The 23,771-nt window shown below is 39.9% G+C and overlaps 2 protein-coding genes across 4 annotated transcripts; one reads left to right on the top strand and one right to left on the bottom strand.

The window, feature by feature from the left end:
• Positions 1-2,698: 2,698 nt before the first annotated feature.
• LOC146247051 (uncharacterized) lies at positions 2,699-21,660 on the top strand. Of its 3 annotated transcripts, none has more exons than XM_084681770.1 (15): positions 2,699-3,051; positions 6,732-6,878; positions 8,591-8,852; positions 8,938-9,074; positions 9,569-9,833; positions 10,018-10,158; positions 10,332-10,355; positions 10,867-10,908; positions 11,177-11,220; positions 12,047-12,128; positions 12,680-12,820; positions 12,971-13,090; positions 13,709-13,792; positions 13,936-14,038; positions 21,300-21,660. In XM_084681770.1, the coding sequence occupies exons 1-14, from the start codon at positions 2,993-2,995 to the stop codon at positions 14,029-14,031; spliced, it is 1,644 nt and encodes a 547-aa protein (XP_084537896.1). In that variant the 5' UTR covers positions 2,699-2,992; the 3' UTR covers positions 14,032-14,038; positions 21,300-21,660. The 3 variants fall into 3 exon arrangements, with proteins under 3 accessions (XP_084537896.1, XP_084537897.1, XP_084537898.1); XM_084681771.1 differs by having other exon boundaries at positions 12,992-13,090; XM_084681772.1 differs by lacking the exon at positions 10,332-10,355 and having other exon boundaries at positions 2,701-3,051; positions 21,300-21,659.
• LOC146247052 (uncharacterized) lies at positions 14,331-23,725 on the bottom strand. The gene is made up of 3 exons (XM_084681769.1): positions 23,518-23,725; positions 23,071-23,107; positions 14,331-21,099 (listed from the first exon to the last, which is right to left on the bottom strand). Exon 3 carries the CDS (start codon positions 21,082-21,084, stop codon positions 15,469-15,471), a length of 5,616 nt encoding a protein of 1,871 aa, XP_084537895.1. The 5' UTR covers positions 21,085-21,099; positions 23,071-23,107; positions 23,518-23,725; the 3' UTR covers positions 14,331-15,468.
• Between the last annotated feature and the right edge of the window lie 46 nt (positions 23,726-23,771).

Genomic DNA, 23,771 nt, shown 5'->3' on the forward strand with positions numbered 1-23,771 from the left:
GTGTAAGTGACCTCATATCAAACACACCGCTCAGGCAACTACAAGTGGATGCTCCAAAATGGTTCGGTTGTTCAAAAGTAAACTATTTTGTTGAAATAATTGTATATTTCATACCGTATTTGTGTTACCCAAAATGACAGTCACTACCATTTACATTTACATTTAGTCATTTAGCAGACACTCTTTTTTCCCCCAAAGACATCATAGAGACAACATGCTTTAAGCTGAGGTGTTTGACAAGGTCAAGTGGATACAAAAATAATCGTATAACAGTTTTCCCCTAATTATATCCATTTTGGTGACCATGTGTGATCTTTATTATTACTTATGGAGAGTTTAGTTTTTCATTTCAGTTAAGCAGCTGTTCTATTTACTCTCCAATGTTGTTTTAGAAATACAAGTGGAAACAGCTGATGGGATTGTTTGGAATGAACACACACACACACACAAAACTAAATAATATGTACAGTATGCACACACACGCTGTCACTCAACAATACTGTAGGAGAAGCTATATCTGTGGGACTTTGAACTCCCGGGTCTGTACTGGGATGTTGGTTCCACTGGTTCTGATCACAAACGCCAATGCAATATTGCATAGGCCTATACAAAATGTTACTATACAAGCTATTTATTAATACTTTCTAACATACCTTTTCATCATATATTGCACTGTGACTTGACCAGTAAACGTCAACTCACAAGTTTTAGTAGTTTCAATGCTGTGTGCTGCTGCTTTGACTCTGTTTTTCCCCGAACCCTGCTTTACAAGGGACCTGGCCACTCCAATGGTTTGGTGTGGGGGGTTGAGGCACCAGACAAGGATGCCTATTGGGTACTGAGTGATTCCTTTGTCCAACAGCAGCCTTACATGTAATCATGAAAGAATTAGCCTGCATCTGTTGGTGAGTGAGCTTTGTCATGTTGCCCTGGTAACCGTTTGGTGGAGTGTTTATGAGTCTGTGGGTCCCGTGAGGGGGTGAGGAGAGACGGGTGGACTGCTTATGTGGGAGCATGTGTGTGTTAGTTGGTGTATGTAGGGAGTTCTTAGAACTTTTGATATGGAGAAACTAATAGAGAGACCAAGTAAGAAAATCTGTTGTCATCCTGTGTTAACAAGATGTATTGATAGCCACTGTTACACAATGATGAGACCAACACAGCTTCATACATTGTGTTGTTGTCTTACTGTCATCTTGCGTAAAGAGAGGACCATCATGAGAGACAAAAATTAAGGAGCGACAGACAAGAGAAACAGAAAGGCAGTTAGATGAGAGAGAGAGTAACAAAAAGAGAAAAAGAGAAAGACCTAGGAAGACATATGCAGAGGGGTAACAAAATCTTCTCCTCAGACATCTGTTGCTCGTAGCACAGTCATAACCATAGATGGGTGCAACCAAACAAGACCATTTCTTATTCATCAGCCTCTCAGGAACAATTAGTAAATTAATATGCATGTCTAACTGGGGAGGTCGCTACCTGCTGCCAACAATACCTCAGACCCATGACCAAACTCACGTTGAGTGTGGAAAGTCAGTTGCATTGTTCTCAACTTCCAGAGTTCTGTGTTCAGAGCTGTGTTCTCTCACGATTTAGCCTCCCTTCTCAGTTTCTTTGTGGGGTGTGATTATGCCTTCCTTATCCAACTCTCGTTTTTTTTCCAAGAAAAGTAAAGAAAGGCCCACCCACTGTATGAGGGCAAGGTGGTTGTTGTTGTTTGGTGAGGTGTGGATAGAGGGGGTGGATATCAACTAATAGATGATAGGATTCAACTTCACCTGAATACATTATTTTACGAGAGTTTTTTGCTTCTGGAGTGGTTGCCATATAATAAAATCATATATATTTATTAATTTCAAAAGATCTGTCATACAATAGGCTATCTGAATATTTAGCTAAAGTCAGGTGGCTAATTGATTGTAGTCTGCTGTCCCACAATTTCTGACTTTCGATTGGTTGGCACTAGAACCATTAATTAACCATTAACCATTGACATGTGAATGTCATCTATCAGTTCCTTTTCAGTGCATCAATTGTGTAAACATTGTGCAAATAAATAACCAAAATGTGTGCCGTTATCAGGCCAACTCTATTTACACTGAACAAAAATGCAACATGTAAAATATTCAGTCCAATGAGACAACATACATTTTCAATGAGACAACATAAATAATCACAGAATGTTTGCGCACAAGAAGTTTATCTCTCGCATGTCAAATCCATTTATTTGGGGCTATTGAATTCCTTTAAACTGACTGTTTTCCTTATGAACTGTAACTCAAAAGATGTTTTTGAAGTTTTTACATGTTTCTACTTTTGTTCAGTGTTTTGAATATGATGAAAATTATCTTATTAGAACACAGTATCACCCTCTATCACTTTCACGCTTTCTTTAAATAAGTGTCTGTGTGTTGTGGTGGGATATTTATCAGAGAGGCATTGTGTTGAATATCATCTTTCTTTTCCCCAGGGGAAAGTTACATGACCCTAGAGGTCTCCTGCAGATTCACAGTGGGGAGGGGGGAGGGAGGGATGCATGGCCAGGTTTTCAAAAGCCTTCAATGAGAACCACATGCGGGAATGAAGGAGGAGGGGAAAGAGAGGAGGAGAATGGTTGACGCAGGGCGGTGACTTAAGCCTAACTGACTTGAGACACATAGAGACTGAGAGAGAGAAAGAGAGAGAGTGAGAGAGAGTGAGGCAAGGTCTTTACATTTCCAGCAAGCATCAGAGGAAAGAGGAGTTCTAAAGGAAGTCCTGTGTTTATGTGAGAAGAGACAGACAGACAGACATACGGAGAGAGAGAGACACATAGATAGAGAGACAGAGCAAAATAGAAAGAGGGGGAAAGGAAAACTCCACACAAAGAGACAGAGACCCTTTCCTGAAAAAGCCCCCACCACTGCAACACTATCACCATTGAGACAGAGCAACACTAGAGTATTAGTAAGAGGAGTGTGATTGTCATCTGGGCAAAGACATTTAAGAAAACATGTCCAACTCTATCCTGAAGAGAAACTCCAGCAAGCAAGGCTTGCAAAACCTGTTAAGGTAAGGGCATGTCATATTTGTTCTGGTACTATAAGATGTTTTTTTTTGTCTATAGTCCTGTAGAAGGTATTTACGTGTGTTTGGTGCGGATTATCTTTGTATGTAACACTTACAGCTTTCCCCTGTGTTACTTATATGGTTCTAAGTTAAAATTGAAATGGCTAAATAATCTAACCTATATAGAATGGTTTGATGGATGGAAGTTAGATAATGGAAACACCAAAAATGTATGATATGTACAATATGTATGACAAGTCATTAAATACTGGAAGGCCATATGCAAATTGTTTTTAGTCATTTGTTCATTTACTTGTCTTCTTTTTAATTTTGTACATTTTTTGAACAATTTTGTACATTTTGTGTCTTTATTTATTTATGTGTGCAGTGTACTTGTGTGTATGTGTTCTTCAGCGAGACAAAAGGATAGCTTAACGCTACAGTAGAGTGCAAGTCAGGTTTAAAATATATTACAGATACATTCTAAGTCAAGCCCTCTGTCTACACGGTCCACCCCACCCCTCCCCTCCTATTCCCTCTCTCCGGCCTGCCTGCTCACAAGTGACTTTACTGGAGTTGTTTGTTTTTGGGGGAAGCTGGATGAATACCCTCAAGGTCTTTGATTTGGGTTCAGGGAATTGACATGTTGACCTGCGTGGGTTAGAGGGCTTGGGGTATGTGGGGTAAGTATATCACTCATTCTATTCACTGCACCATCTTCTGAGCTGATGTAAAGATGTGTGAAGAGTAGGACATCTATGACCCACTTAATAATTTCACTCTAAGGGGAACCATTCACTGCAAATGTTGGCCATTTATGACTCTTCCTTAGCAAAAGAAAGTAACTCTGCAAAGGAACTTATGATATGTATGTATTTCATTGGGATGGGCTTAGCTCATTTTAATGGGAGGAAAAATAGATTTTCCTCCAAACCACTCGTCGGCTGGCTCTGCTCTAGTGCTTGACTGTGCAAAGCCAACATCATCCAGAAAGTTGACTGTAAATCTCAAACTCATTACCATTGTGCTTTGAGCTAGTTCCTTCAAGGAGAGGTTAGATCACACCTGTGATCTGTTGGTGTTGTGTGTTATCAGTGGGCCACAACATGAGGCATACTGTACTAAAGTATCTATTCACCATATATCTACTGTATTTCAACCCAATTGGCTTTTATCACTAAATGTTTATTTGCTAAAGGCTTTGGCTAAGAGTCTATGTAACGGGGCTGACATGAAATCTTCTGTGCTTAAGGTTTTGCTGTCTCACAAACAGCATGATTTCTTTGTCTGTTACTCATGCCTGAGGCCAATGGCTGCATGTAAGGCAAATTGGTTGTTAGAGATCTGCAGTGCGTCACTTCATGACATCACCAGAAATGACACTAGGGTCTGGGTTCAATGGCTTCTTTTATGGTCGGAACTTCCCTAATGGTGATGACCTCATCTGGCTGTGCCTCATCATGACCCCAACTGCCCCCGCCCTCCACTTGTTCCCTTCGCACTCTTCACTACCGCCACTCCTCAATCTGTCTCCCAGATCTCCTCCTTTTTCTCAATCTCTAATGAGTGTAAAAAATAACACAAGTCAGACAGATTGTACGTGTTTGTTGTTCTGAGGGAAAGGAGAGGAAATGATGGATCACAGCTTGAGGCTCGTCTAAAGTGAAAGTTGGGCTGGTCCCATCTTCAGACTGTCCTAATACTATACATGCGTTATTTGTGTGCGTTATTTCCTATGAATGCCATCATGTTTTTTACATTTTTATATATAATGTCTTTAAAGAAACAAACAAGTTCAATATGATGTAATGCTCCACCATCTGTTTCTGCGAGAAGAACAGAACACCTGATTGTATTCATAAACCAAAGTCTTTGGATAATCAAGATCCGACTAATAAAAAAAACACACTCTGCAAACAAACAAGGAAGTGTTGCCAAGGAAATGTAATTGCCAATCTCCCATGCTAACAGTAATGGATTCAAGTCTTTTTGGCAACAATAACCAGCTGACCCCATCCTCAGCTTGGAGAGAACGGTTCTTAGTACAGGGGGAATTTAGAGTTTAGTCATCTTACGTCTTTAATTACTCTGTCCCAATTGTTTGGAGACTGAGAGGCACCTCTGTTAGTAGCAGGACTTTTCCTGCTCACACAAACCAAATTTCCAATCCTGAAGCAACCTATTTCTCCAAATTGGCAAAAACATGTCTATATGAAGGATTGTTTATTGCTAAGATTTGGTTGATGCACCAATTCCATGTTTAAGTCTTGGACTAAACAATACCATGTATTATCTGCATTCCTTTCTCTGATCTAATTCGGTCATTTCTAATAAAATAAATATCATGAAACTTTCACACTTTCTCTGTAAGATTTCTTTTAATTGTCTGGCAAAAATCTGCTGTCCGTTTATTGGTTAAGAAAAAGAGTTAGAGCAAACAGAGTTTTATTGCATCATTGCATTGATGAAGAGAAGCAACATAACAAGTAATAAACCCTTTTTGGAGGCGTTTGGCTCTCTGTGGCTAATCAGTTCCATGGGAATGGAGAACATAGAGCTTTTATGTGGTGTAATGCGAACTATTTTCCAAATAAGATCTATTTATTTGGAGTCACTTTGGTCAATGGTATTTAATTATGTCCAATTTCATATTTTCTATGTTATTATAATGTATTTCCCCTGAAATGAAATTACAAAAATACTAACTTAAAAGGTGCTATGATTTTGTTGGATTAGCAGTGATTGTTAAACTAGTTTTGGTTACTGCATTGGCTCTAAAGGAATCTAAAGGAGGAAATGAAACATCCTGAGTGTGTGGATTCCATGTTCAGAGTTCAGATCAGGACATCCCTCTCCTTTCACCCCACAGCCCCATATCCTTCTCCTCAGCCGTTACCGCTCACCTCTCCTGAATCCCTCCCCTCCACCTTCCTTCCCCTTCATTCGTCTTTTCTTCCCTCCTACTGTCTTTTGACCTTGTCACCTTTTTTCTTGTATGCTTCTCTCTTTCCCTCTCTTTTACTTGTGTCAAATATAGCTAATATTATGGCTGGGTTGGAGAAAAAATGGGAGGGAGTCAATTAGTGTACAGGAAATACAAGCTTACAGTAAAATATCAACTCAAAATAAATTTACTAACTCAAAATGATCACATAATCTACTTCAATCTATATTAAGGGAAAATTCACACTTAATACTATTTCATATCATACTTAGCAAATAAAATGTATCTACAATAATTGCATGGTATTGTTACATGGTAGTTAATATCACATTAATGTAAAGTGTTACCAAAAGATTTATTTGCCTAAATTGATAGGTATCTCACTATTATGATCAACCAAACAGAGACAACAAAACAAATGTATCTTAATGTGAATTCGATTTTTAGATTTTAAATTAAACATTGACTGCCTTTTTCAAATACTTAATGTCAGTCATGGAAATATACAAATGTTTTTCTTTTCAAACTAGTTAAATATTGAGTAATAAACAAAGACAACTTTTGTTCTGTCACAATCATAAGTTTTAATCACATTACTCATCCTTTGTCAACACTCTCCACAGTAACAAGCTTGTTCACTGGTGTTCATTGGACAGGCATGTGACACATTTTTACAATTAACATGAGCAGAGTCATTGAGCTTGTTTGTGTTTCTGATGCGGTATGATGTCTTCAAAAGGGTGACAGCCCAGAGGAGTGTGGAGGACGCTGAGGAGATCGAGCGGGAGCGCCGACGGAGAGCCAGAGAAAGGCAGCAAGGCCAGGGACTCCCCCTCAGGCCCACAGGGCCGGCACTGGACAATGGTCTCCACACAGAGGGTGCACTGTGAGTACAACAGGACCAAAGATGTTCTTACGTTGCCTGTACTCCATCATTGTGCATCATTGACTTGACAACTCTGGCATCACTCTGGCAACTGACTACCGATGAAGGTCCTCATACAACGCCAACCTCTACTATTTCTAAAAGAAATACAATGCAATATGACAAACTAAAATTACTATCACAATGGAACACTAGCCCCTGGTAAAAAAAAAGAGAGACTATTCGTCTAATTAATGACAAGATTAGGATGAGGTAAATTAGGTAAAATCGGGACGGGTCATTTTCTTACGTTAAAGCACTTAAAAGTAATGGTTAAAAGAACAATCTTGTCCTTAGTCTATCCTCTGGCTATGTTCAAAAGTTGTGGTTTGGATTAGCGGTGTTTTATGATTTTGTATTCATGAAACAGCCATGTCTTTGTTTGAAAAACAAACAAACAAGTATAGTCTTAATCACATGATGTGAACAGCCTCAGTCAGCTGGAGGCCCAGTGGTGCTGATTGTAGGAAAGAGTGTAATGACCATGGTAAATTCATTATCATCTGCCACTGGAGTCTTGTACCACATACACACACACCATTCTTAACCATAGGGCTATTGCTAAGGGCACGGGACTTGCAGTTCTCATGCTTTCTGATTTTCCATTTGTGTTTAGCTCCAGTTTTCAAGTTTGTCTGCATCCTTTGAGATAGCATTTTGCTAGGAAGAGACCACAGTATCCACATGCTGCTTAGCTACAGTAAATTGTTAAGGATATACTGCAATTTGGTCCTGTTACATTTGTGCAAAAAAAGTGTACAGGTACTTTTGTCTCCTAAAAATATATTTTATCTCAATTAGTGGTAGGGTTATAGATTCCCATTTTGGGAGGGCTTAGGCCTGTTTCAAGTTTGAGCAGGAGGACAAGTGAGTGAGTCACATGTTTATAAAGGGTAAAACTCTGGTTCATGAAGCGTAAAACGTTTGCTTATACATCAGTTTTGATAGGGGCAGCCTTTGGTTTTGTTTACAAAAAACATGCATCTCAGAAGTTACTGAGGGGTTAAAGTCTGATCGATTTCAGAGACTAAATACTAGTCTACAGTCATAGAACAGAATGTAACTAAATGTAAGGCATGTTGTAATCCATGTGAAGAAGTTATAGAAATATGATATAGAGGAAGGGGAAGCTACAGTTGCTCACTAAGTCAGGCGGGAAGTCAGGCACAGTGGTTTAGATATGTTAGGTCAATTATGTAGGTCTCCATGGTTACCACATCCGTTTCCATGAAGCCCAAGGCAAAAATTAAGCTTGCACCTGCTATCTAGATAAGATCCTGACATTGCCCTGGTGGCCTCTCCACTTCAATAAATAAAACCTTACTGAAGGCCTAAGCTCTATTCTGCAGGTGCTTGGTTGTTGAGGCACACTTCCCCTGACCTCAGGGTAGAAGCTATGGGACCTGTCCAAAGACAAGTTGCATTTAACCTACCATTGTTTAAACATTGTATGCGGATTGCTGACAGTAGCCTCCTTATTGTTTTCACAGTGGCCTTTTGCCAACCAAATTTTTGAGTAAAACAATGGACTTCCATTCCAAATAGCATTCTATGTTCCTTTGCTTTCAACAACTAATTCATCTGAGGGCTACTCGATGGTTAGGTATAGTATGCATCTTTGTGTGTCCTAAACATTTTTTAACTGCCAAAGAGTGTGTGCCTTTTCTCCTCAGGTGTGAGAGTGAGCTGAAGTCTGGTTGCCAAGTGGCTCTTGAGGAGGACGAAGGCTTTAGTGACTGGACACAGAGGTTGGAAAAACACAAACAACGCCACATAGAGGAGCAAGAAGCCAGGGATGACCGGGGACTCCAATTTAATGGAAACTACAGACCCATTCCGAAATCAGACTCAGTACCAAATGAACATGAGGAAGAGTGGGAGAGAAGTGTTAACAGGAAGACACAAGATGTGTCAAAAACTTTCACAGATGACAAGGTGAATATACCTGATAAGTCACTACCAACAGATCGACATGTCAACAAATCGCTCACCAGCACTAAACTACAATGTTCAATCCTAGGTGACAGAAAAAAAAAAAGAAGTGAGGATTTCATACACCTCCAAAGTCTTCATGCCACAGGACACAAGACATTTGAACACTACTGGAGATGGAGTGGAGAGGACAACATATCTAGTTGCAGGGAAACTTAGCCCTAGGTAAGAACCAAAAGTAGGAAATAGCTTGAGGTCCAACTTTATATATGTACTATCTTATGTATCTCAGTTCCATGGCTCACTTCTCTGGATCTTACTACAAATTAAAACAAAAATGACATGGCAAAACTCAGTTCATGTCATAATTTCCTGGACAAGAGCTTGACTTCCTCTTGTTAGGCACGCTTAAATCCATTCAGTTGACATAGTTGGTAGTAGAAGAGAGAGATATGGCTGACAGAAGGAGATCCTACTCTTCATCTTACACTAGACTCAGGTAAACTGGGTTCTTGAAATCTACCATCACTGAATTCCACTGATATGAATTCACATGAATTATATTGATACATTTGAGATGATTTGCTTGCAGTGCCAATACTAAGGGGGCCATTCCTTCATAAAAATGTTCTCAGCACTTCTCCTCTCCCCTGTTATTTCCTCCTCGTCTCTCCTTTCCTCTCTTCTCTCCCCTCCCATCTCCTCCTTCCACTCAACAGAAGTAGCTCCAGCCTGGCGGATCAGGGGGACGTGGATGGAGAAGTGGCTGATGACTCATTGGAGGCCGAGCGGAGACTGGAGAAAATAAGACACAGCCATGCAGAGAAAGAGAGGCAGGAGCTGGAGGAGCTGAAACAGAGACAGGTCCTAGAGCAGCAGGAGCTGGAGGAGCTCAACAGCAGGAGGGGAGACAGACGCAGGCTCAGGGAGGAGGAGGAGCGCAGGATGGAGGAAGAGAAGCAACACAAACAGATGGAAGAAGTGGTGAGGCCGAAGATACCGATTTTTTCACTTTTCAGCATACAAAATGTGCAATTACAAGAAAATGTTGTAACGTCATGTGCTACCGCTTACAATTTGTGGGTGTACATTATTTTGAAATTCGTTTCCATGTGATAGTAGCCTATGCTGCAGTACAGCTAGTTGTAAGTAATAACTCTTTTGGTAGGAGGAGAGACAGAAGATGCGTGAGGAGATTGAAAGGAGGAGGATGGCAGCCACAGAGAGGAGGTTGAAGAATCTCAGTGTCTCCAGCAATGAGGGGGAAGAACCTCTAAGCCCCTTTATCCCAATGAGTCCTACCTTCAAGGTACTCCTGAAGACCACACACTATACTGTAACTTCTAAAGTCATTTCAAACACATGCAAATAATCTCAAACTTTTCTCTGCCATTTAGCTTTTCATAGGTACTGTACATGCATCATCCATTCATGTTCTCTGTAAATGCATTGTCTTTTTCATGCTTCATGCCAATCCAATAGAAACTCCTCATTCAGTTTTATCCAGTAAGTCTTATGTTATATGTGTTGGTTGAAGGCTGTGATGACTGTGATTGGCTCTGGGATTTGAAGTTAGAACATTTCTTCTGGTTTTACATTGATTTCATCCAACACAATACTGCAAGCACATTACAAACTTCCCATTGTACTCCTCCAATCTGCCTCACCAGTTTAACATCCTTGAGCTGTCTTTCTGAAAGAGTTGAGAAAGGTTAATCTGACTTCCTGTGTTGACATCATCTAGTTGTGTTTTATGTGTGCTATGTGTAAATGCATGTCATCAGCATTGCTTCCTCAGTCGCTCGAATTGATGCACTTGTCGAAACTGGGTATCCGATGCCCCTTGCTGAGCATATGAATGCTTCGCTCTAAACCATTCTAAAGTAACATTCTATGTTACATTAACTGCAGTGTCTGAAGGCATGACTTGCAGAATGGTTCTTTGCTACAGTAAACTGCATTGTCTGTCTTGCCTTCTGCCAATGCGCTGTCCTGTGCTGTTTGTGTACCTACACAGAATGAAATGGAGGAGAGAGTAACAGCAGAGAATACATGCACGGTAAGTGGATGAGGTTGCGCAGGGGTCAGAGAGCTAAATGTGATTACTGGACATCTTGTGCATGCTTGCTATTTGTTGTCCTGCTTATTTTAGTCAAATCGTTTCAAAAATATTTGAGCCTTTGTTATTCTTCCATCAATTGAAATGCTTCAACATAATGTAACGTAGTTGCCACTACAGAATGTTCACAATCTCAGGTACAACACACCTGCAACACAAAGAAAATGCTTAGATGCCAATGCAATGTTCTTTTTTTCCCATTCCTTAGATTAATGAAAGGACAGAGTCTCTAAACCGCTCTCTGAAGAAAAGGTGAGTCATTACTGCATGACTGCTATTCTTACTGCTTAGTTTAAGAAAGGCTATATGGCCACCAAAGGATCCAAATGTGAGAATACCCTGGTTCCCATCCTCAACACACATAAACCCAACATCAAGAGTACAAGTGGGTACTAATTTAGTAGAAGGAAGTATCACTGTAAGCAGATCCTGAACACCATGTGAATAAAAATGCATGACAGTGAGATAGAATAGTATTGGACTTGACAGCTGCTACGGTCTCTCTTTTTGTATTGCATCCCTCTTTGTCAGTAGGTGATTTACAGTCGGACTGCTGTAAGTTAAACCAGATGTGGCATCAATGTTTTTTTTGTTGAGCTGAGAGGCTCCTTATTGTCTGCAGTCGCACATTATTGACACTAACCAGTTAGCCTGCTGTGCTATTTTGGGGTTGCAGCCTTTTGCATTGCCAGCAATAACATGGTTTGGATAGGTGATTTATAGCCTCAAAATAATCATTAAGTATGTTTTTGCATTGGGCACAGTCATGGGGAATGTGTACACAAACAGTTTGCTGGAGGATCACACACTGTGAACCTGATTGAACACATACTACCTACCCTGGCTCTCCTGACAGAGATGATAACATCATTAATTTAACTCAAACACCTTCCTATACAAATCTCTGTCTTAGTGGTTGAAAGAGACTTTGAATGACAAAATGGAATTAGTATTTAGAAAGCACTTGACAAACTTTGCAATGAATACTGTAAGTGGCCATCATATAGACCACACACAAACACTACAACATTCAGTAGGATTACACCCATTTCCTAAAACATTCCTTTGTTTTAAACAGTAATAGCCTTTGGAAGACTCTGCCAACCGTGGCTGTCTCTAAGATCGACAACAGGCTGGAACAGTACACTCAAGCCATCGAGGTAATACTACACCCCTATCTCCATGCAGTTGCTTAGGTTTAAAGATAAAAAGGCTAATATGTATTCACATTGATTTATAGGATAGTGTCACCCAATACATTAACAAGGAGTCAGCCCTTGAGCACACCTGCCCCAGTCACTCGTCCTGTAGGGTCATGTTGCTCTCTTATAGACTCACGTAAGGTGACATTGTGCCCATTCAACTTGACACATGATCAAAGGTGTTTCACACAGTGTGAATTTAAGGGCACCTCAGGCTGTGCTCACCTGTATTTGTTCCAAGCCAATGGACTCTGGGCTTGTTCTTCCTGTAGGGAGGTGTGTTGTGCTGCCAGGTGGTGAGCTCAGAGCAGATGTTTCTGGGATGTGAAATCCTCCTTATTGTTCAATGACACAGATACCATTACCATAAAATATAGACAGGACATACAGTGAAAAAAAACCCTGGTCTAAATAGACTGAATAGCTCAACATCCTAAAATGATTTCCCCAGATTTCCCAGAGCCTTGCATGATGTAATCAACTGAGCCTTCAATCCTTAACCTCACTAGATCTCCACAAAGGAAGCCAAGGCAGCCAAACAGGCTTTGATGGACCTTCCAAGTCCCACTGAGCCTGTCGCAGCCAAGAAGAACCTGTTTGAAGCTGGAGATGCCTGGGGCCAATGCTCCACTAAAGGCACACCATCCAAGGTAAGGCCTTGCACTCACATCTTTACAAATTGTTCATGTTTAAGAATCAAATGTTTAGAACATGAGAAAAGCTCTAGGGAGCACATAATCAATGGAAATTTGATAACAGTAATGAATAATTTTGAGGCCTGTCATTTTGTCTCATCGGAGGATTATTCATCACTGTCCCAGGACCCAGAGGGTGTAAAAGTGGGTGTGGCTAACCTCATCACCCAATGGGTGAGAGGGAGTTCTGATGGTTCCTGCAAAAACTCCTCCTCCAAACCAGCAGTGAGTAAACAATGACTCACAACTGTATGTCAAGAGATATTCATGAATGTGTCCCCTGTACATTTCTATCAAGCTTTAAATCATCAATGCCTGTATTCATTCATCTATATTTTTATTCATTCTGTTGAAGAACAATTTAAAAAGTAATGCACAACTACTCTCCATGACAACGTTTAGGCTTTTAGGATGGTCCTCCTTCTGCACAGATTATTTCTCTTACCTCTCAGTTCTCTCTTCAACTGTCTACATGTTTGGTATCCTTTTTACCCTTTCCTTACTCGAGGTACCTCTCTATTTCCTCTCTTTTTCTACCTTTATATTCCTCTCTAAGCTTTCGTGGGAATGGCTTAATACAAACCTGTGACTCATTAGTAATGCACTCTATAAAAAAAATATAGTAAAACAAGTTGTGTAAGAAAACACTTTACACATCAACTTTCCACTCAGGTTAGTCAAATTGAAAGAAGTATGCCCCCTTGTGGAAAAGTACTCTTAATTCCAACTACTGCACACTGCACTCTGTCACATGGCACCTATACTTTATGTACCAGATAAACATAGTATACACTTTAAAATAGTGTGTTAGCTTGATTCAAGTGTTTGCTTTTCTCTATACAGGAAATAAAGCCAGGTGATGTGCTAAACAAGAAGAATCTGTGGGAGAATTTTGGAGATACATCATCCTCTGGGAGAGGCGAGAGGGTATGTTTCAAGTAATGTTTAGGTACATTGTAAAACTGAAAATAATTCAGTATTGCAATATTATTTGTATTCAGTTATCTTGCCAATGTTTAAATATAATTTAAAGATCTGTCAAATGTATTAACTCACAAATCTATTTTCAGGGGGCCTCTGGTAAAAGATACAAATATGTGGTAACAGGACATGGAAAGTACGAGAAAGTCCCAGTGACTGAGGACTATGACGAAAACTCAAATTGAAAATCAAGTAAGTCACTAATCACCAAAATTAAGTGAATTGACACATGACTGAATAAACACATTATTGGTATAAAACAATTACTCCCCTCTCAGACAACTGTATTTATAACTTTGTTCAAGCAGTCTACAGTTACATTATACTGTTTTCATTGCATACCTCAATTTCCTTCGGATCACAGCATGTGATCTGTGCATGTTGTTTCAGTTTCGTAGCCCAAACTTGTACTTGTGGCGCTGGTAAGGAATTGACTGGTCAAGTGTTAAGGCACTTGGGGGTCAAAACAACAATGTTGAGACTATTGCTGATCATTTAGCTTTATATAGACATCTCAAAAGACATTATACACAGCTACTCTATTATGTACAGTACCATCAAAAGTGGGCACATGTCCAAACATTTGACTGGTACTGTACATGTCTAGAAACTATATATACAGTACTATCTAAGAAATAAAAACAGATTCAATAAAATAAACAAAAATGGTTGGCTAATGGGGTTTTCATGGCATTTTATCCACTTTTCAGTGACTTTTATGAAACAAACATCCAATTGCAGCTGGCTAAAACAAAAGTTAAAAAAATAATTTTCACAATTAGCTTTCATTCCAAACGTTTAGCGGAGAGAGAAAACAAACACTTGGCTGAACAAAACATGCTTACAATAACTATTGCAACAAAACAGTCGTCATCTTGGACTCATTCTTGTGTCCATGTGTATTTCTTTACATCTCTCTACAGAATACCAATGAGACACATCTACAGTTCAATGTGAAAAAGTGACCATACCCTTCCTAAATCCTACTTTCTTATCCATTCAGTACAACTGCGTTCTGTCCTCATAGAGCAATCCATGTCCCACCTCATTCATTGAACAAGTTATACAGGATCCATTATCTGTTATTTGTATTTCACCTTTTCTTCATCACGAAGCAAATCGATAACATGTCTTTAACCGTCTCTTTCTATGTCCACATTCCAACTTGTCAAATCTGCTTATTTCACAGCTACACTCTTGTCATTCTCCCTTCTGCTTTCTTGATACAGGAATGTACAAACAAGATCACATTTTGTACCATAGGCCTACTTAAGTCTACTCTACAATTACAATAATCAATGCTTAAAAAAATATATATTTTTCCTGATTCATGCTAGAAACACAAAACCCAACATCAAAAACGATCTGCATGCATCAAAAATCTCAGCTTAAGCTTTTCATATGGATAACGTATGTAAAAGCCAATGCTTTAGCTTTTAAAAATTGCATATTGCTACATTTTGATAAACACTCTTTCGAAGTTACTCTCCTACTTGTGTGACAACTGATAGATCCTGTGATGTGTATGACTAAGTAATGGACAGAATACCATTAAGGTTCTTTCTGGAGTGAAAACATAAACATAATATTTCATTTATCAATTGAAGTGTGTTATACTCAGTTCAGGCATCAGCAGTTGTTTGTTTTAAAGTGCCAAACCCTTTGGCAGTTCTATTAAAGTCTTTAGGTTCCTCATCCTGATTTTTACGACCAATCAGACCCATCTCAAACACAGACGCAATTTTGGTGAGAGGCTTTTCAGCAGCCTCCTTCAGCTTCCTTGCATCAAACCGTGGGCTGTATAGAAGAATTGGCAACCGACTGACAAAAGATGGGACTTCTATCTGATTGTCTTTTGACGTCATATTTTTGGAATCATTCTTATTTGACTTTATCTGCTTCATGATGTTCTCCTTAGTGGAGAACATCTGAAAGAGCATAGCGTCCCACATCTTCAATGCCTTATGTTCCATATTTTCCTTGACTACCTCCTGTGCTTTAGACTGACCTTTGGATTTACAGTCCAGTTTTCTCTTGTCAGTGTTCTTTTCACAGCCACTGGAGTCTTTCAGAGATTCTGGGGGTTCTGGAAACTGGGGTTCATCTGGTTCAACAACCATGTGTTTTTTAAGTCGTGTCCATCCACTGAGTTTGGCCTTTAGACCCTTGGGTTTAAGGACTGCCGAGGATATTTCTGCAATCTTCTTTTTGTCAGCAGTTGAAGATGCTGTTGATGTCGGGAACTTCGTAGAGTCCATCTTTTGTGTTGATTTCCCCGGGGAAGCTGTTGCAAGTGGTTCCGTTACTTCCTTGTCTGCCAGTCCAGCCTTTGACAGAGATGGCGGAGACATTCCTCTGTTTGTGGATGGCCCTTTTACTGAGACTGAGGCCTGAGGCAAAGAGGCAGGAGTGGTAGAGTCAATCAAAGCGGCTTTAGATATGGATGGTTTCATCACAGTGGCTATTGCAGGGTTTGAGGAGGATATACTTTCAATAGTAGACTCTATAGCAGGTTGCATGTTTATGGTAGGCTTGTTAGTTGGGATGGACTCAGAAGACGATTTTATTGGGTCTTTTGTTTCTATAAGAGATTTTGTAAGTTTGGTTTCTATGGCAGGGCTTAAGGAGGAATTTTTCTCCATCTGCTTTGTGGAGGGTTGATCCTTTATAGCAGGTTGGTTAGTTGGGGCAGGCTCGGGAACAGGCTTCATAGGGTCTTTGGTCCCAATATTCAATTTGGAAACAGGTTTAGTTTCTGAAGTAAGATTTAAGGGGGCCTCTAAATCTGAAGAGGTCTTTATTAAAGGCTGTGCATTTACATTATTCTTGTTAGTTTGTTTACATTCTGGGAAAGGGTAATCTTCTGTATCAATTGTAGGATTGGTTACATTTCTTAAATTAACAGTAGGCTTGTTAGTCATTTTATGCTTGGAGATGGGTTTTGGGGAAGCTTCCTTTAATACTAAAACTTTTGGAAGTTGTTTACCTTCAATTGTTGAATGTGAGAAGGATCTTGTTTCAGGGGTGAACATGGTGGAGGGCTTTACATCAATGGCCAGCTTTGTTGGTTGCTGGCTTCCCATGGTTGAGTTTGTTGGAGGGCTGATTGGAACAATATGTTCCATGGAAAGACTATTAGTTGACAACAGTGTGTCTAAAGCAGGTTTACTGGCCCTCGTCATTTCTGTGTGAGACTTTCTAATCTGTAAAGTTTCTGTGCTAGGTTTGTTTGAGAGTTTGGTTTCTGTCATAGGTTTGCTGGTTATTACATTTCTTATGATATGTTTGTTTGGAAGATTTTTTTCAGTGATTGGTGTGCTGGGCAGATGGCTTTCAGATGTCACTATGCCAGGCTGTGGTCCTACTAAACATTTAATAGGCTTGCTCTGTAATTCTGATTGAATAGTATATGTTTTATGGAGATTTGATCCTATTATAGCCTTAATGCGTAGATCATTGTCTATAACAGGCTTGCTGTGTTGTTTTGTTGTAGGCGTCTCATGCGCTTTTATATTTGGTAAGGGTTTGTTAGATACATTGATACCTTTGGTTGATGTGTTGTTGAGATTGTTTTGTATGCTAGGTTTTCTGGACAAACTGTTGTCCACGTTGGCCTTGCTGAAAAGATTGCATGTTTCCGGGCTAAGTATGCTGCTATGTTTTGTTTCTGCAAATGGTAGATTGCAGGGCTTTTTGGTTTGAGTTGAAGATTTTGCAGGTAGTATGGCTTCTACAGCCATCTGAGGTGGTACTTCATTTACAATTGACATTGTGCTGAATGTGCTGGGTTGTGCTTCCATACTTAGTTTACTGGGCAATGTAGTTTCTATGAATGTCTTTTTGTATTTTATTTTTGACAATGTATCTGAGATAGGCTTGTTGGAAATATCTGATTGTATGTTAGGTTTACTACACAAATCGTTTTTTGGGGTTATCTGTCCTACAACATTTTCTATGCTAGGTTCACTTAGAAGTCCAGAGCGAACCATAGGATTGTGGCATAATTTGGTTTTGTTGAGAAATGTAGGTTCTACAGAATCTTGGGATATCTTGGTTTCAACTGCATTTTTGATATCATGTTTGGCTTCCTTAGTAATTTTACAAGGCTGCATTGACTCTACAGTTTGCTTGCTTTGTACAAGGGTTTCAGAGGTAAGCCCAGCATCAGATCTGAGCATTACTGGTAATTCATCTGTCTGAGCATTACTGGTAATTAACGTTTCAGTTGTAAGGTTGTTGGAGCGGGTGGTACCTGTGGTGGGTAGAGCATCAATGACTTGCTGTGTTGAATGGCTAGCTCCTGCAGGATTTACATTGATTGGACTTTGAGCACCAGCTGTCTCTAACCTTCTGCTTGGTTGTGGGTGATTTGTTAAATTTAGGCTTGTTACAGAAGAATTTATAATACTTTTGTTTTGAGGTTTAATAAATGTAGGGACCATCTCTGTGTTTACATTTGTGATATTTGGGACATTTGGCATTTTCTCAATTGCAGAATTTGCTAAATGCATTTCCATATTATTAAAAGGAAATGAGTATCTTGTCACAGCATTACTATCAATGAATACTGAAGGAGTTTCATTTGTATAAACCTCCACTGGAAATAATTCTGCACTTGTTGTTTGCACCTCACCTGCTTTAGGTACTGGTATTGGAGCCTCAGAATAAGAGGCTTTAGGTGTGGACACTTCAGGTTGCATAGTTTGTGGCCCAAAGGCCAATGAAAACAGTTGTTTTCTTGTGTCCATATTAACATCTTCTGTTTTGATTTCATCAGATATGTCTGTTCTGAATGTTTTTGGCTGGTCTGTTGGAATTTCTGAGAAGCTTCTTGCAGCTGAAAGTGTTTGCAGAACCTGAGCATCAGAATATTGTACCGACGAGGCTGTTTGTTGTGCAATGACAGCTTTAGCAGAATTACATTCTTTTATGGATACTTCTGATATAGCAATAGGAGATCCAGTTAATCCATTATAATTTAATTTGGATGATGCCAATTCATTGACATTGGGGTCCTTGGGACCATAGTAAGCAGAGTTGGTGCGAATCCCACCATAAGCAACATATTCAGATGGGGTAAGTCCATAATATGTTGACCTTGGTCTTGGTTTTGGGGATGTCATCGGAGATGATGGTGGTATTTGAGATCCTAACAATGATGTTAGGGATTTCCGTGCCTCAAGTACAGGTGAGTTTGGTGTTTGATATCTGGGAGACAGAGGATTTGGGCTGAGTGGTGCCTGTGCTGTTATTAGTGTTTGTCCACTTGAATATGTCTTTGGTATACCTTTGGAAAATGTTGTCGTTGGAAAATCATACCCCGATTGAGAGGTTTCAAATCTGGAACTTTCATCAATTTGAACTTTTAGTATTGGTGATTCTGTCAGCAGTGGCCTTGGAACTGCCATCTCATTTACTGTAGTGTTGGATACTGGAATTGCATTTGGAGATAAATCAGCAACAGCTGCTCCTAAGCCAGTTGTTTTAAAACTGTTGTGAGTTGAATTACTGTTGTCACTTACTAAATCATTAGAGAGTTTGTTTGAGGCAGTATTGTTCAGTCCAATTGGTAGACATTCTGCTGCTGAGGGAGTTTTGATTGTACTTGTAAAAGGCACAGGTGATTTAAACGTATGTGACTCTTTACTAACAGCAGCATACACATCCCGAGAAGAGGAAAAAACAGGACTTGCTGCAAATAAGAGCGGGTTGGGTTTTGAGATCTCAAAAACAGGTGTTGTTCCTCTTGATGGAAGACATGACGATGTCTTTGGTCGACCAGATGAGGTCTTTGCCACAGACATCTTACATGAAGACAATGCTTCATTTTTCACGTCGGATACAGTATTGGCTCTGTGTTGAGAGGATAATGATGCTCCTTGGTACAATGCATTTATTCCCATCGTGTCATTAACAAAGGGCTTTGAAATTTCATAAAAAGTTGCTTTGGATGTATAAATCCTTGTCTGTTGGGCTTCAGACTTAATTCCTGTAACACCTTCCAATATTGACAATTGTGAGCTGTCCATCTGCGATGGCAGTAGGCTAGCCATGGAATTGCTTTTACTTGGCCTTGCTGCAAAAGTTGATGTTTGGCTTTTAGTTATCTCCTTTAGCTTCTTAGTGGAAATAAGAGGTTGTGCCAGAGGGCCTGAAACTGATACTAGTGCTGGAGCAGGAGGTGAAACTGGAACTAGAGCAGATGCCAAGGCCTGGCCACTGGGGGCTGCTGGAAAAAGAGTCAAACTGTGAGTTGATATCTTTGGGGAAGCTGGAGCAGACTGTGGCACTTGGGGTGATCCTGGAGGACATATAGTGGAGGCTAATGCATAGGATTTCACTCTTGATGAATCTGAGCTTTTGAGAGTCACTGGAACTGTAGGTCTTTGAGGTGGCGCTAAAGCTGAAACCAAAACTGGGACTGGAGCTAAAAGTGGGACTGTAGCTAAAGCTGGGACAGATGCTGCAGATAAAACTGGTGCTGGGGCTGGAGATGGAGCTAAAACTGGAGCTGGAGGTAAAGCTGGGACTGAGGTTGGAGCTAAGACCTGGACTTGGGCTGGAGCTAAAACTGGGGCTAGAGCTAAAACTGAGGCTGAAGATGAAGTCAGAGCTAGAGCTGGGGCTCGAGTTAAATCTTGAGCTATTGCTGGGGGAAGAGCTTGAGCTAGGGGTGGGGGTGGAGCTGGGGCTGGGGCTGGGGATGGAGCTGAAGGGTTGACTAGACCTGGGGCAAGAGCTGGTGATAGCATCACCTGAGTTTGCACAGGTGGAGGTGGAGGCATCATGACTGGGGTGGCATCCTCAAACCAAAAGGATGAGCATTCATAGAGTGGAGCCACCTGATGCTCAGTCCTGACTGGAGACGTGTAAGATTGTGGGGGAAAGAACCCTGTGTAGCCATGTGGGCTACTTTGGGGGTGTGGGTAGGGAGATGCTGAATGCTGATATAATGGTCTGATGGGAAAAGTAAAATGTTCTCCATAGTAGGAGGATTCAGGTGTCTTGGGTGGGGTTGACTGGTCGCTGTGCTCAAGATCAGTGCTTGCTTCATTCACGGGAGATAAGCAGGAACGAAAGGGTATAGGTGTCTGCGAGGGGCCAGACTTTTTCTTGGCACTCTTCTTTTTTAGCTTCTGTAGCCGGGCATTGTCTTTGCTTGGTTTGGGTAACAGGGGTGGTCGGTATTGCTCAGAGAGAAGGTCTGGCTGTAGTCCATTGTAGTGTCTGACCTCCATCAGCTTTCCAACCCCCTGTAGAAAAAAACAATTGACGTAAGGCGAAGGGGAAGGCACATTTCACTGCCAGTATTATATTTAAAGAATTGTTACATGGACCCCCCAGTACTGCATGGTCACAGTATGATGTTGAAGCGGGGTTGAGTACAAGTAAACACATAATTTTGTCCTAACATTGTATGAATTGAATCACTGACATTTCCTCTTTTTTTCAGGTGGACAGTGCCATGAGGATTTTTAAGGAAAGATTTTGATGACTATGGTGACCACTTACCATCTTGTTGACATACATTCTTTGCATTTCAAACATGCCTTTGACAAACCCTTACAAGATCCTCTTTGAAACAAGGCTGTCTTGATTCATCTATTTCTCCATTTGAAAAGACACTGCCTACCTAGTATACCCTTCACAAATTTCTACAAAACAGTTTGTATCTTTCTGTTTCAATAAGACAATATTTTTTTTTTACATAAGACAATATTACTCATTTTTGTCCTGTGAATAATTTGTTTTCTTGATGTACTGTGTCCAAGCAGCAAAATATAAATAAACCAAATTCATCGACTTGCCTTGTTTATCAAAGGTTCTGCAAAGATTCCACTTGAAGTACAATTCTGAAAAAATGACCGTCCAGAGTCACCAGCATGCTTACAGGAACTAACATCCACAGCTGCTCAGAGTCTTTATTTAACCCTAGCTAACAACTAAATAAAAAACTGTAACTTGGATTGCATGACAAAAGGCTCATCAATAGAGTTTGGACAGTGATCATAATGGTGTCCTAAAGGTGCTATGTGACTATCTAAAGCCTGAACAATATAAAATATACAACATATAACATGCTATTGGCTGACATAGAATGGGAGATGTTTATTCAAATTATACCCTGTGGGTCTACATTGTTACTAATTCTTAATAAGTGTATTGTTATTAAAATTAATACATGTTGATAAATAAGTATTTATGAAACAACCTTGACAGATAATTACCACATTGAAAATGATCATGGTAATTTAGAGTTTCTTACTAGATTCGGTTGGATAAAGTACTCAACTCAACCAGTACACATTTGTTCCACATTCTAATAATATAGGTATGTGTTCTTTGGTCTAACTTCTATAATTGATTTGATTTACTGTTGACATTTACAATATCATATAACAGTACAATGTCCTTCAAAACCCTGTTGAGCTCATTACAATGGGAGTGGATACGTTTTGTTTTGTTTCTTAAACATCCACCTAATGGATGTCTGGATACCTCTTTAGACTGTGCAATTTACCCATGGCCTAATTTTAGAGGGTGGTAGGGGAAAGAGAACCTATCATGAGCCAGCCACCTGCTCCCTGCAGTTAAGAGCTGTCTTTGAGGCAGTGAATCAGTTTCACTGATGGAAATGAACCCCTGCGTAATCAGCCACTACTATGCCAATGCACAGTTTAAAGTTATAAAATAATATACTTTTCTATGTTAACATCTTTATATTGATTTTGGTGGCCTGTGATTTTTCACTGCCTTAACTGATTAAATGTAATATTTAATAATAAATGCATGTTTAGACATGTGTGTTTTTAAAACTTAAAAGTGAAAGAACCAATATATATAGATGCTCCTCAAAAATACTGCTTATGTTACCAATTTGGTCAAAAGTAAGTAAGTAAGAAAAATGTTTTGACCCCTATGAGAAAGTAGGCCATGTTGTAAAAGTGGCAAAACCTACACTACTGAGACAACCATTGAACCCAGTACTTGGCACAGGAACAAGGTCACCCTTTTAAGGTTATGGGGTAAGATATCTGGGACACATCCAACACTCCACTCAAAAGAGGGAAGAGTATGATTAGCTTTCCAATAAATAATAATAGCTTGCACTGTTTAACAACCTCAAATTAGGCTTCACTGTAAGAGACATGAACTAGCCACAAGTAAACGGTGGTAGACATAACTGTGTAAAGGCCACAGTATTCACATTATGTTATACTTACCAGTTCATGTAGAAGATGAATACTTTTATTGGTAATGCTACAAAAAAGGACAATTGTTTTTTAAATACATATAGAAAGCAACAAAACCACACAACTAAGAAATATGTTTACAAGTATAAATACAAACAAATATTAATGTTAATGCTTAGAAAGCCTTTGGTGGAATTACATTCTTCATGCACCTTCCGTCCATACATTACATTTAATGGACGATTATGTTAAATAAGAAAAGATTCAGGTGGAAGGATGTGGTTGAAATGAATGTTTTTTAATACTGGAATTCTGTTCATTCAAACATTGCAAAAACATATGCATGCAATGTAGAGTTTAAACTGCTAATCTTAATTCTTAGCTGTAGGCCTGTACTCTGTCTCTTGGTCATGAACCCAATACAGTAGAGTAACATGATTCTGTCCATGAACAGATGGTGAAATGCATTGTGTTTACCTTTGTAAGTGCTAGTTGGGGGGGTAAACTGCTTGCTTCCTGCTAATCCAAGTTCGAAGTGTCACAGGGCCAGTCTCATCTTGAAGTGAACTGCACCTTGCCTGGGGGAGCGGGCAACAGTCTCCGTGGCCATTCCAAAAATAAAAATCTGTTGCCCTCAATACATATTCCACTGGGACTGCGCTGCAGGCCCCTGACAGTCTCACCCAGACAGGGGGTTTCCAGGCCACCTGAGATATGTACGGCAGCCCTAC

Source organism: Hypomesus nipponensis, chromosome 19, assembly GCF_054491055.1.
Source record: "Hypomesus nipponensis isolate SF chromosome 19, ASM5449105v1, whole genome shotgun sequence".
Lineage (NCBI taxonomy): Eukaryota > Metazoa > Chordata > Actinopteri > Osmeriformes > Osmeridae > Hypomesus > Hypomesus nipponensis.